The 13802-nt window shown below is 44.1% G+C and overlaps 2 protein-coding genes across 2 annotated transcripts; both read right to left on the bottom strand.

Annotated features, from left to right (window-relative positions):
- Positions 1-244: 244 nt before the first annotated feature.
- On the bottom strand, positions 245-9599 carry SAAL1 (serum amyloid A like 1). Its single transcript, XM_050336441.1, has 12 exons — positions 9425-9599; positions 9098-9211; positions 8240-8323; positions 6778-6857; positions 6316-6375; positions 5936-6051; positions 4665-4848; positions 4313-4395; positions 3980-4168; positions 2995-3191; positions 2409-2501; positions 245-1843 (listed from the first exon to the last, which is right to left on the bottom strand). Exons 1-12 carry the CDS (start codon positions 9539-9541, stop codon positions 1751-1753), a joined length of 1410 nt encoding a protein of 469 aa, XP_050192398.1. The 5' UTR covers positions 9542-9599; the 3' UTR covers positions 245-1750.
- Positions 9600-9784: 185 nt separating this feature from the next.
- Positions 9785-13708, bottom strand: LOC126651133 (serum amyloid A protein-like). Its single transcript, XM_050336706.1, has 5 exons — positions 13692-13708; positions 11317-11461; positions 10880-11012; positions 10440-10578; positions 9785-9996 (listed from the first exon to the last, which is right to left on the bottom strand). The coding sequence occupies exons 1-5, from the start codon at positions 13706-13708 to the stop codon at positions 9855-9857; spliced, it is 576 nt and encodes a 191-aa protein (XP_050192663.1). The 3' UTR covers positions 9785-9854.
- Between the last annotated feature and the right edge of the window lie 94 nt (positions 13709-13802).

Raw genomic sequence — 13802 nt, 5'->3', positions numbered from 1 at the left:
ATAATTAAGCTCAAAAAAATGTTAACTACTGGATGAGATGCATATTAACCTCCAGATACAAAAGTGACTATGCAAAGAAAGCAACAGAGAGTTAAAATGAATATCCAGTGAAGGCCAACAGAGACATTATGAAGAGGTTCAATTTTTGCCTTACAACGGACACACTTGAGAGTAATAGACATTTCCAGTGGTTCAGAAAACAAATATAATTGACACTAGAATGAAGGAAAGCGTACAGGGGAGGTTTTAAAAAAAGAAACTTTATTACAAATCTGTAGGTTTAAGAAAATATCCAAAAACTGTCAAAGTAGTATGAAAAATGCTGTCATCCGATTCACAGCCACCAGTTCGCTCCAACAAACACAGCGTACAAAAACTGATAGAAACCATGGCGATTCTTTTTGGTGACACAAGTCAGAGATTTGTAATTCCAAAGCCTCTGCTGACAGCTGAGATGCTGCTGGCAGCCCAGGGGAATGATTAAATTCCACTGGTTTTGAAAACTGGAAGTTGGGACGAACAGGTTATATACATATACACATACTGTATTGTACCATGTGTCCAATACCTAAAGTCTGTAAAAACCTGGAGAGCCGGGGAATGTGTGTATATGGCATTAAGTTATTCTCTATGCTCTGGTTCCCATTTTCTTTAACATCTCAAACCTAATAAAGACCAATTGTTTTCCACTCTCATTTACAGAAACAGCAAAGCTGCTGTACTGTCTTTTCAGACTCAAAACATTTTAGCTGCACTGGAGGCAGGCGCAGGCTCTAAAAATGCAATGCAGTTAAAACATCATATAATTAAAAGTGGGATTTCTAGAAGATTGTAGACTGAATTTGCTGCAAGTGACCTAACACCTTAAGCTCCCCTTAAAAAAAAAAGAAAAACATGGCATTTCTTGTGCCATTCAGAGATAATTTATATAATAAATGAACGAGGAAAGAACCAATGTATGTTACATTCCTAAACTGAAGCACAGACTGCAGTAAAAAAGCAGAAAGTCTGCAAGTATGCCAGGGATTAAATTCAAACCTGCCCTAAAACTGACTGCAGAGGCTGGAAGCTGCAGCACAGACCATTGGTAACAATATTTTCAAATCCTTTGAACTGCACAGGACTCAGACACCACAGCTCAGAGCTGCAATGTAGAAGAGGCTTCAGTGAGAGAAGTGTGAAGATTTTAAAGGAGCAGGATGAAACACTTGTGTTACAATACCTGCTGAAGGTACTGACAGGATCTAAAAAAAAAAAAAAAAAAAACCAAAAAAACCCCCCCAAAATTCTGTATAACTTAACTCTGTTTTTATCAGGTGCTTGAAGGAGATTTTCTATTGAACAACCCTCCTTTTGCCAACAGCAACGTGAAAGAAACTAGGACCATGGTAAAAAACTACTTGGTGCATTTCATTCATTTTGCTGTTTCAACTTAAAGTTGAAAAGCACCGAATCGAGAGTTACTCAAAGAAAACTACTCTGCAGGAGGGCAATTAGAAATCAACAGTCTCTCATTACCAGAGCAAACAGGACGCAAGACGCAGACTGAATTTACAGCAATTTCCTTCCCCATGCAGACCAGATTAACCCTAGGTTAATCTGAGCTACCTGCAACATTTCTTAAAAGCCACTTGCTGGTAAAGAGGTTGCCTCATTCTCCTGCGTTTACTGAAAACTTGATTTATGAAACGCTGTAATGAAACAGTCAAAAATCTTCATTCCAAAGAAGGAAAATAGTCCATGTACATTCTTAGGTGTGAACCTTCAGGCTTGGGAAACGTTTTTCTAGATTGTCAGCAAGTGTCTGGTCAGCCTCACGCAGGACTTCAAGGAAACTCTCCACCTGGAAATAAAAAAACACACACACAAAAAGTAAAAAACCCAATTTGCATGGAACACAGAATTCTTACAGTGGTACAGGGGGTCTTTCTATTTGTGTGCCTTCCCAGCAAGAGCAGCCAGCAGCAGCCACTGCAATGAATAATGGAAAATGCTCCACAGTAGCTACCTTCCTCCTACACCACATGTTTTCAGTCAGTCAAAATCCTGAAACACTACCACCTTCCTCAAGCTCTCGCTTTGTTGTTTAAAAGCACACAAACAAAAGCTCCCTATGAAAAATATTTAGAATAATTCTTCTACAAAAACATACAGGACAAATTTTCAGCCAGCATAAATTTTCGGACATCCATTCATGGCAGCACAGTTTGACCCCTGCATCAGCTGATGGTCCTGGCAAAGCTTTGGCTAATGTAAGGCAGAAAAGACAGGGGTAGGACTGTCTGGAATGGGAATGGCGTGGCACCTGTGCCTGAGCAATTCTGTCCTGCTTGTACATGGGATTTGGAAAGTCTTGCCACTCGAGCAGTACTTTTTAAGCCCTGTCACAGACCTTGTCATATACTCACCGATGCAAAATACAGAGGTAAGAGGTTCTGAAATGCACAGGAACACGTCTGTTCATTCAAATGTCCCTGGTGCAGTCCTTCTAATGTATTTTCCTGCAAAATAAAGTGAGAAATGCAACGAGCACGTCATCAGCAGTTGTCAGAAGAACAAACTCAAAACTGTGCACAGTATGTGCTTCATTCTTAAAATGGGTGAAACAACCAGAACTTACAGCTCTCAGAGAAAGCCAGACATAGCTGACACAAAAAGGTGTGAAAGCTCACACATCACAAGTCTCTTAACCTGAATGCTTCCATAATAAAAAATGTCCAGCTCAGAAGGTGAGTTTGATAGTATTTCCCTCTCTTAAAATAAACTGACTTTCATTCAAAAGAAATGGCAGCATACACCTAGAAAATTTATCATACAGAATCCTGGCCCTGAAAACCCGTGTCCCTGTCGTCTCACACACTCGTTGCTATTTACCTCCTGACTGATTCTCTAAGGAATTCCCAGTATGCAAATACACTTGCACGGAAAAATGCCCACATTAACATCTTTTCTCTTAGCTGCAGAAATCCCTCTTAGAATTTTGTTTATTCTTACCTTGGTTAGTTCTTGAAGCATATTGGAAAGTAATTCACAGCAAATATCCTTCAAAATTTTTAAATGGAAATCTTCCTCATTTATTTCAGTCCTTCCAGTCTCTTCTTCCTTGGACTCCTTGGAGTTATCAACAGCTCTCTTCCCACAGCCCTCCATGTATTGTAAGATACGAATCAAGCTCCCAATCAGAGGCATATCTTAATACAAAGTAACAAGAAAATTGAATTTGAACACTGAAAATTCTTTCCCATCCTTTCAAGACATTAGAATTTTGAAACATGCCACCAGATATTGCACAAAAGCTACAGGAATGTATATTCTGACAGTGCTGTGTTTTGTTACTCATTCTGAGATCATTCAAAGAAGCAAGTGGAAAGAAATGCAGTAGAAAACCCTGACCATTTTTCCTGCAAGTTCATGTGTATCTATAAAAACTATATGCCAGTGGTAAGGAGTATGAGAAAGAAAATGTCTTTAGTAGTAACCCAGTGGGGGTAGTATGTTCAATTTACATCCAGATAATCCTATCTGACAAGCCAAACTCACACATCTTTCTCCTGCAAATGACCCTGACTCCCACTCCCAAGATAGGCTTTTAATTCTGAAGTCTCATCCATGAATTGAAATGTAACAAGGGATAGATGGATTTAAGTAAGTGCAGAATGTCCACCTACTAAAAACAACAAACAAACAAACAAAAATTACTATTAAGTCATCATATTTTAGCAAAGATGAATTCTGTAATTTTCATTAATTTACTAAACAGAGAAGACTGAGCAGAATCTGTAGGTTCTGGCACTGTAACTCTTCAGAGACATCCAGTAACTGAACTTTGGGCTAGGTGTGCTTCTGAGTGACCAGTAAAGAGTCTTACTGTATTCAAATATGTCAATTAATTGAACCACCTTTCACACCACATAAAGTCAGTTGTGAACATAACTTTAAATGAAAAAAAAAAAAAGAACAGAAAAAAAGCACAACTTGCTTTTCCTCATCCTGGTGTATTCTTGCTCTGTCTGTGAAGCAAACATTGCAGACAGCACAGACAAAATAGAGGCCAATACAGTCTTCTGCTCCTGCACAATGATCGGCGGATCATCTGGCTGGCAAAGTTCCTGGCAAACGAGGTCATAAAGCAAACTCCAAGTCTCTTTTCCTCCATCAGGAGCCTGCACTTGAGAAAGAAAGAAAGAGAACCCACCAACCCAACAAATTTAATCTAGGTAGGTGAATTACTTCTCTCCCCATTAAATATCTGATGATCCAGAAGTTCTGGCCACTCTGGGTCCCATCACACATGGCAATTCAAGCGTCTTACCAATAGCCTGGATCCCCTCATCCACTGTAGTCAGGAGCTGCAGGATATGCATATAAACATCAAGTCCTTCTGGGTTATCTGATCTACACAGGACAAGCAAAAAACAAAGACATGTTAAAGAGCCAATTACTGGGTTTATATCCTGTGTGTTTTGGACACCGAGAAGGCTGTCAGCAATCACTGCCATTCTCTTCACTAACAAACTACTTGACTCATTTCAAATTATGTAAGTACAGGAAAATGTATTCTAGTGATCCGTCAAATTGAGCTGCTCCCACTAAAATCGAGATGTTCAGACACAAGGTTATAATGAACCTCCCCAGCCATGAAACTGAAAAGAAATCTCACATACCGGACTTGTTTGGCTGCTTCAAGTATACAAGGAACAATCTTAAAATCTGGAAGTTCTTCAGGGGAATCATCTCCAGATGGTCCCACAGACTGGCAAGTGCCGTTTTTGATCCAGTTTAACATCAGCTCTTCATCGAGATCGAAGAGTTTGTCCACCACTTCGCCCACTTTTACCAACAAGTCAACTGCACAAGAGAGAATGGAAAAATTTCAACAAGACTGAACATGAAGGGCAAAAATCAGCTCACAAAACGTTTATACATGTATTCAGAGTAAATTCAGTACTGAAATATACTGATTTTCTTTGTGACCTACTATGGGTTGCTATGTTTAATTCTTTTATGTGGCACAAACCACTAACAGTTTGATAAATAGGGATTGTTGGAAAGCCCACTGACATCTCCAACCTTGTCTTGCCACATGTGAAGCAAGAACTTTATTCTGGAAAGAGACTTCACATTCCTGAGAAGTCCTAATTTCTGCTTCTGAAGAAAAACTTTCCAAGATTTTTCCCTAGATATGCAGTCTGATGCCAGTCTTCCACCTGCCAATCTGCATTTTACTTAGGTAGATCTGTGGTTTCAATTGGATGAAGCAGGATTTCTGAGCATTGTCATTAATAAAAATAATTTTCTAAAAATTAGAAATCTAAATTATTAGGACTCCTTGACAAACCATAACTGCTGTTACAATTGAGTTAGATATGAAATATAAATGCTATGCAAAGTATTTGCGTTTTTGGGTGCTTGGAGTGGTTTTTAATAAATTAGTTCTAAGAGAGGTTTGCACACTACTGACTGTATACCCAAAGCCTGTGCAATATTCAGCTGCCATTCAGAGTAACTGAATCACTCCTCCAGTTACCACTCCACAAGTATGGCAGTTTTAAAAACAGTAAATACATATATTTGGAAAAAACTAATAAAATTAGTTCTTCTTTCAAGGTTCAAAAATTATACATGTATATCCCTGAACAAAGACTATGTCCTTTCCTTTCTTGTGGAAAATAACAATTTCTTCTGTTACACTTACTATGATTCCATACAGAGTTTTCTTCTTCCTCTGTGCCTGCTTTTTTGATTGGTTTTAGATATATTTATAAACCCAGAAAGGCAGGATGAGTTTTTTTGGCGTCCTTTAAATTCGTGAGGTTCCCTTTATTTTCAAGAAATTCTCCCAACTGAAAATATTTGTCTTTGAAACTGCAAACTTCAGTTCTTATTTTTTCTTCTGCAAAAGCCCACTAATTCCCAACTTGTTTTGGCAACTTACCATTGGTAGAGCTGGACATGATAAAGCAAACACAGTCATACACGGAAGGGTTTTCTCGGATTCTCTCAACCCAGACGTTGGCCACCTCAGGCTGGGACAGGCAAGTTAACAACAACCTAGACAAGAATTCCCCTTTTAATAAATTAGAAGCCAATTCAGTTCATTTCAGCTGTACAAGTGTAAATCCACAATAATGAAAATGGAGTGACAGAAACAGGAATCTACCTCACAGTAAACTGATTCCAGTTCAATGTAGAAACAATAAAAGATGAGAGGATGAGAGGATAATAAAACAGTGAGCCCATCTATCAGTTTTCTTCCCAGGCCTCAGAACACAGCAGAACTACACTAATGATGCATTAATTTCTGAGATGTCCTACCTGCTTGTTTCCAGAAGAGTTGGGGAGTCCGAATCACACAAACGCTGCAATAGCACTTGGCTTTAAGGAGAAAATACAAGGAAAAAAAGTTAACAAAATCTACCCTTGTTTAAAAAACTGGTATAAAAAGGTAATTTCATAGCTGTAGCCATGTTCTGAGATTAAAAACAGCTTTTTCTAACTACACATGCATTTTAAGTGTTTCAAGATTGCCAAACTTAGAAATCTAAGATTCAAGAACTTCACCAGTGATTAAAAAAAGAAATAATCTTTTTTCTTTCTGTATTCTTTTTTCCTTCACTGAACACTTCCCGTGGAAAAAAAAAAAGAAAGGTCAGCCAAAAAGGTGTGAATAAAGATGAAGCATGGCAGGCAAACTTAGATCCTTTTATAACATGTATTTCATGATCGTGAGTCCAGAAAAGCAGTACTTGTGCAAGTATGAAGCACATATACACTTACCCAAGATTCTCATCTTTACTAATGGACATGCATATGTCCTGGAAACAAGCCATATTTCCTAATATTCCCACGCAGATTTCCTGAAAAGTCAAAACACAGTATTAATGAGGCAACTGCAGTGTAGTCCAGGATTTCACTTCCAAAGCAGTAAGACAAAAGCAAGAGAGGTTCAAAGACAGTGGGAGCACCCATTGGGTAACACGTTTCAGAAAGGGAAAAGGCTGCTGCATGACAGCAACTGCAGCCAAAGGGAGGAGAGGGAATATGTGAGAGGAACAGCCCTGCAGGCACCAAGGTCAGTGCAGAAGGAAGGGGAGGAGGTGCTCCAGGGGCCAGAGCAGAGATTCCCTGGCAGCCTGTGGTGCAGACCATGGCGAGGCAGCTGTGCCTCTGCAGCCTGTGGAGGTCTGTGGGGATGCAGAGATCCACCTGCAGCTCGTGGAGGACCCCACGCTGGAGCAGGTGGGTGCCCGAAGGAAGGCCCATAGGAAGCCTGTGCTGGAGCAGGATCCTGACAGGACCTGTGGACCAATGGAAAGGGGAGCCCACGCTCCTCTTTCAGCAGGTTGGCTGGCATGACTTGTGACCCCATGGGGGACCCACACTGGAGCACTCTGTGAAAAACTGTAGCCTGTGGGAATGACTGAAGTTGGAGAAGTTCATGGAAAACTGTCTCCCATGGGAGGGACCCTATGCTGGAGTAGGGGGGAAAAAGTGAGGAGTCTTTCTCCTAAGGAGGAAGGAGCATCAGACACAACATGTGACGAACTGACCGCAACTCCCATTCCCTGTTTCCCTGTGCTACTCAGGGGAAGAGGGAAAGAATCAGGAATGAAGTTGAGCCTTGGAAGAAGGGAGGGGAGGGGGAAAGGTGTTTTTGAAATTTGATTTTATTTCTCATTATCCTGCTCTGATTTGATTGGTAATAAATTAAATTAATTTCCCAAGTTGAGTCTGTTTTGCCTGTAAGTGGTGAGTCATCTCTCCTGTTCTTATCACAAGCCACGAGCCTTTTGTTATATTTTCTCTTCCCTGTCCAGTTAAGGAGGGAGAGTGACAGAGCAGACTTAGTGGGCACCTCGGTGTCCAGCCAGGGTTAACCTGTCTGGACTAAACAAGTTCATGACCATTTCTGTTCAGTAATCATAAAACAAGTGATGAGAAAAAAAAGGCCAGGCTACTGATTTCTATAACAGGTCTTGTACCTAGGATTGACAAACTCAGTCCCTCATCAGTTTACATAGGTGAGGATATGTGAGCAGACTTGTATCAGCTTCAACATCACTGAAATACTGATTGCATTACTGATACCACATTAAAAACACCGCAAAAAAGCATTCTAAAATTTGATTTTGTGTTTTCTTGTGCTTCCCCTAATACATTCAAACATGCAGTGGGAGGAGAAGGAAGGTAAGAGTAAATGCAGGTACAGAACTACAGCTTTTTGACAGCCCATACTTACAGTAAGGCGAGGGCATTTTGATTTGGCAAAAACTCCCATGAATATATCGGGGGCATTGAACTCCTGAAGAAATAAAGCAACATCCTGCGGAGAAAGCGAATGGAGAAGTAAATGGACCTCGACAATTGTCAAGAGCAAAATCAAACCCTTCCTCAAGTCACAAGGACTGGATCAAAGAGATGAAAAACTCACTACAAAAATTTTATTTGCTAACAGTGAATACCAATATCATTGCTTTTCAATGAGAGAAGAGGTACTCAAGCCCTTCTGGTGATTCAGGATGCCAATGATTTGCTGTATAATGAGCCCAAAAGTCACATTTGCAAGGAGAATTTCTTTTGTTCCTTATCCCAACAGAGGGTCAGAGACACTAAGTCAGAATCCAGTAAACACATTTTAAGACATGACATCACCAACACTTAGAAAAAGAAACAAGTGAAGGGGTTGCCATTAGCACCTGATCAGACCATACAAAAGAAATTTCCTTCTCATTTTACCACATTAAAACACAAGATGAGTTCTCTATTTGGGAGTAAAGGATACATATTCCATGTTTATTTTTAAAAATCTCAACAAACCAGCAAATAATCTTATAATATATATATATAATTTGAGAATTTCTTCCAGCATTTGAGAATGTTGAGAAAAATACCAAAAAGCTGTCTTACGTCGCCACTGCAAGTCTGTCGCCAAACTTTGAAAGGTTGTCTATCTATCAGAGAAAACTATGCTTACCAGTAGGGCGCACTACAATTGCTAGAGAGAAATAAGCCTATTTCGAGAGCTGACCGAGCTCAGATGTCTCTGTGCCTTCTCCCACGTCCAGGAGGATTCTGCGGGGCAGAACATCGCTCCTACCTCGTCCATCGACATGTCCCACACCTTGCAGATGTCATTCTCCATCTCCTCGTCCAGCTCCGTCCGGGCTCCCTCGGGGCTGGCGGCGGGGTCCGGCTCCGCGGGGGCGATGACCTGGGACACGCCGGGGTGTGGGGGTGAGGGGAACACGACCCGGGCTATCCCCCCGCACCGCTCGGAAGCCGCTGTGTGCCGCGGGTGTCCCCCGGGTGTGTCTCAGGGTGAGACCCTGGGTGTCCCCCCGGCCCCGGGAGCGATCGCGCCGCACCCGCCCAGCGCCGACCGACACCGGCCCGCCGGCCCCCTCCCTTCCCGGCGCCGCCGCACCTCGATGAGGCGGGTGAGGACGCTGAAGAGCCAGTGCTTGCTGTACACCGTGTTGCCCACCGCGTCCCCCTCCTCCTCCTCCGCATCGCTGCACGGCGGCGACGGGTTACGGTCCATGGCGGCCCCACAGCCGCGCCGGCACAGCGAGGCGGCGCGGCCGGAGCGGCGCCCGCGGCCCCACAGCGCCCCCTGCGCACCGGCGGCCGTGACAGGGCCGTGACAGGGCCGCGCCGGGACCCGCCCGCCCAAGGGCCCAGCCCTTGGCAGCTCCCGTGATGCCCACACACCGCCCCGCTGCCCCCGCCCCAGCGCCCTCCCCCAGTCCCGCGGCCCAGGAGGATGGATGCTCGCAGACGAGGGGACGGTTTGCAGCTGGATTTCTTTATTCGGCTGTTCAAAGGGAGGTGTGACAGGAGCAGAGGGCACTGCCCTAGTACTTGCTGGGCAGCCCCTTGGGGCGGTAGCGGTTCGGGTCCCCGCCGCTCCGCCCCCACTCGTTCGCCTCCTGGTCCGCCCGGGTGTCCTCGGCGCCTCTGCCGCTCACGCTGCCCTGCCATCCCTCCCGGGCGTCACTGCGGGCAAGGAGAAAAGTCACCTGAACCGACCGCATGAGCTCAGCCTCGTGTGGATCTCCTCACTCACGTAAAGCAAGCTTTTCCTCAGTGCTTCTCAAGCACAGATGCAAGCACATCCCGATCCTTGTCTGAGAGCCCCCATGGAACCCCTAACTGTTACGACGGGAAACGAACCAGCAAGGTAAGAGAGTTCCTTATGACCAGAAATGCAGAGGAAGGAGTCTGCCTTCTCGGGAGGACAAGAAGAAAGGCCTCACACTCATGTGGGAGGAGAGCCACCATTCCTATAGAGACAGGCTGTCCAGACAGGAACTGCATCCCCTCCCCTCTGCTGTTCTTCTAGGTGAAAAGCTGAGTACAAGTCAAAAAGCTCTTCACTCCAGCTGGAATGCCTGGACCCCTGGTAACTCACTGTTCACAAGCCAAGCAAACTCTGTTACCTGATCACTTTTGCTGCCCAGGCACCACCAGGTCCTCTCCGGGCAGCGTCATAATTCCCACGAGCATGGAAGTATTTGTCGGCACCTATATAATTTGCCTCACGCATGTCCCGGTATGCTCTGTACATATCCCATGTTCCTGAAGAAAGCGGAGAAATAGAAATGATGTTGACTTGAAAAAGTCTCATCAGAAATAGTTCAGTACCATTTTAGCCAGGAGTTGAAAGGCCCAAGGAGCTGAAAGGCCAAAGGAGCAGTTAACAGAGAGGCACATCTCTACATCAGGCTTTGCCCACAGAAGGCACCTGTGGGGGCTGATCAAGGCCCTCTTCAGCATCAAAAACCAGCTGTGGATCTGCCATCTCCAAGGGCTGCATCCATTGGTAACGTGCTTGGGGAGGGGATTCCTAAGAGGAGGGTCTGTGGTAAGAGCAGCTTACCTCCCACTGCATCCCGGACAAATTGTCCAGCTCTGCGCAGTCCAAATCCGTCAGCGCTTGCACACAGAACAATGGAGATCAACATGAAGCAGACACAGAGCCTCATGGTTACCAGTCCAAGTCTGAGACGGAGCTGTGAGACAGAAAGATGAACAGTTCTGAAGCACCTTTGAGAGATTGCTGGCATAGCATCCACCATACCCACAGCTGTGCCAGGGCAGGTGCCCAGGGCCCCCTTCTGCCCCTTCGAGGAGTGGTGTCCTCTGTGAGACCACAAGCTCAGCTAAGGAGTCCACAACAGAGACAGATGCACATGAGAAACTTGCATTCTAGCGTTCCCTGTTGCTCCCGTCAGAGAAGCCCCCCATGCTAAAGCATTAGTCCTGTTCCCAAGTACCAGCTCAAAGCACTGCTCATAAATTCAGAATGTCACTCACCACTGCAGAAAGGGAAAGCTGAAGGAGGTGGAGATGGTCTTGTGTGCTCTCTGACTCAGAGACGGTATTTATAAGCAATTCAAATCCCTCAGAAGAGGAAACTGCAGGGGGTACCCATGGATGGGAATTCCCCACCACTACCCCACTTTAAACACAGAAGTCATTACTGGAAACCTGTCCTTGACCTTACTGAAAGTTCATAGGTCCTCTTACACAATTTTTTAGACAGTATGTGGTGCATCTTCAGCTGTCCAGGGACTATTTACTCCTCATAACAAGCAGACTCAGAAACTGCCTTGAAGACTATAGAGTTCTGTGTGCTTGAAGTGTTACACTTGACTTAAAGGTGACACCTTTTTTGGCCCTTGTGCTGGACAGAGCTTGGAAGGGAAAGTGCGTGGTTGTCTGCATGAAGCACAAGGTCAGGTCTGTGTCTGTGCACAAGCAACTGTCAGCTGCATTACCAGAAGGGTTGCAGGAACTGCTAAGTGAATTTCTCATGCACGCTGGGATGACCAGATGAATCCCAGAGCTGATGAAATAGAAAATGTGAGGTGTTGCTTTCACAGATCCTTCTCAAGGGACTTCCAGCTATCCTGCTGCAGCAGAGGTTCAGTGGGGCTTAAGGTGAGCTTAAACTAAGCAGAGCTTTTGATGCAGCAGTAAACATTTTACCTAAGGGAAAGTTCAGATCCATACAGCAACAACTCTGCTAGATTTTAAGATTGATATATTAACTGTCAGGCCCTAGTGACATGGTTCAGAGTTTGAGTACCTATTGTGCTCTCCCTGCTCAGGAGCCTGCTTGCTTCCCTTGGTTAACAAGAGACACAACCCCTCTCCCCCTGCAGAAAGCTCCAGGTTCGAGCGCAGTTGCACTGTAGAGAGAATGTGCAGAAAGTCTCCCTGTTGTGTGGTCTCAGACATGATTTAACAAGTCTAAGAGAGTGTTTTACCTTCTCCTCAGAAGAGTTACAGGTAGTTGCCCAGTTCACAACTCTGTCACTTTAAACAATTCACTGCTGGAGCTGCAGAGCAGAGGCATGAGGCGCAAGGGGTGCAACGGAGCTAATGAAGTGCCATCAGGCAACCTTCCTTGGGCATCGCTGGACTTCAGCCAAGAGTTCTGCTTAAGAGGATACATTTTCCACAGACCAGCCTGGAGCGGCAGAACAGATACTCTATGGTACTCTGTATCTCTGAATGGAACAATGTGCACTGAGAATCTAAACTCTAACCCAATGGACAACGGAACCTTGCAAAAAGAGGAGGCAGATACATAATTTTGTCCCCTGCCAACCATGAACCCAGTACTTCCCTCTGTAACAACAGCTCAGTTACTGCAGGAACTATGTTTTGCTGCAACTCTGTTCACATCCTAGTCACAACCTATGTTGCAACCTATGTCCTTACAGTGCATGATTGCTCAAATTCCTTCTCTACTAGCTGCCAGTGGCCCTGTCACCTTTTCATTTTTAAAAAACAAAAAACCAAAACCAAAACAAACAAACAAAAACCCAAAACAAAAACAAACAAAAAGGACCAACACACCAAACCCTGGAAAATTACTCCTGTAAGTTGAAGTACAGGCATGTGCCATTTTGCTCGGGGACCTAGAACAGCGCATAACTGACTTCATAACTGACTGACGGTATTTTTTCCTACAAGAGCTCAGACATTTTGGACTATAGAGGATATTTCTGAATCTTATGCCCCGTTTCACATTCTCTCCAAACCAACATTTTCTGCAAAGAGCAAAACGTAAGAATAATTGCAAGAAAGTATTTTCTGGAGGGGACCTGAGTGTATTCTCTGGACTCCTCTCCAACAAGGACAGCAGTAGTGACAACAGTGCAGGAGCTCCCTATGGTAACCGAGATAAAGCTCCAGCTTTGTCCTCCAGCAGGGAACAGCCTGAGCTCCGCTTTCCCGTATCCTCTTGGCCTGCACTGCAGGTCACAACCCCTGGCTCACAGAAACAAGCTGCAGCCAAAACTGCTGCTTGCGCAACAGAAACAGCCAAAGCTGCCTCTGAGCATGGAGAAGGGTCTGAATGAAGTATTTCTTTCTGGCCCAGCAATAAAACTCTGGCTGTGTGTGCACACTGGGAAACAACACACTGAAGGGTGCCTGGAGACTGTTTACTGGTGTAATCCTGATGTAATTAAGATAAAAAGCAACCCCATACTGGTCACCCTTTAATTCTAAATATCTACAAATGCAAGCTATGTTCCACAAACATTCCACAATTCTGCAATCTAAGAAAGATTGAGAAATAAGGTGAATTCCCAGCTAAGGCCCAATCATAGATGCAGTTATTCGTTATTCTGGGAAGGAACAGTACACTATTTAAGTTTACATGTGCAGTAATTCACCTCAGGAGTTTTGCCATGCTCTTGCATAGAATATTTACTAGCATTGACCTCAAGTTTATAGATGCAGAACAACTGCAAACTTGACTCCTTTCAAGAAACAGATTGAAAATG

The sequence above is a fragment of the Myiozetetes cayanensis genome, unplaced genomic scaffold, assembly GCF_022539395.1.
Source record: "Myiozetetes cayanensis isolate MyiCay16 unplaced genomic scaffold, myiCay2020 scf6-25, whole genome shotgun sequence".
NCBI lineage: Eukaryota > Metazoa > Chordata > Aves > Passeriformes > Tyrannidae > Myiozetetes > Myiozetetes cayanensis.
This window is presented reverse-complemented; position numbering and strand designations above follow the sequence as displayed.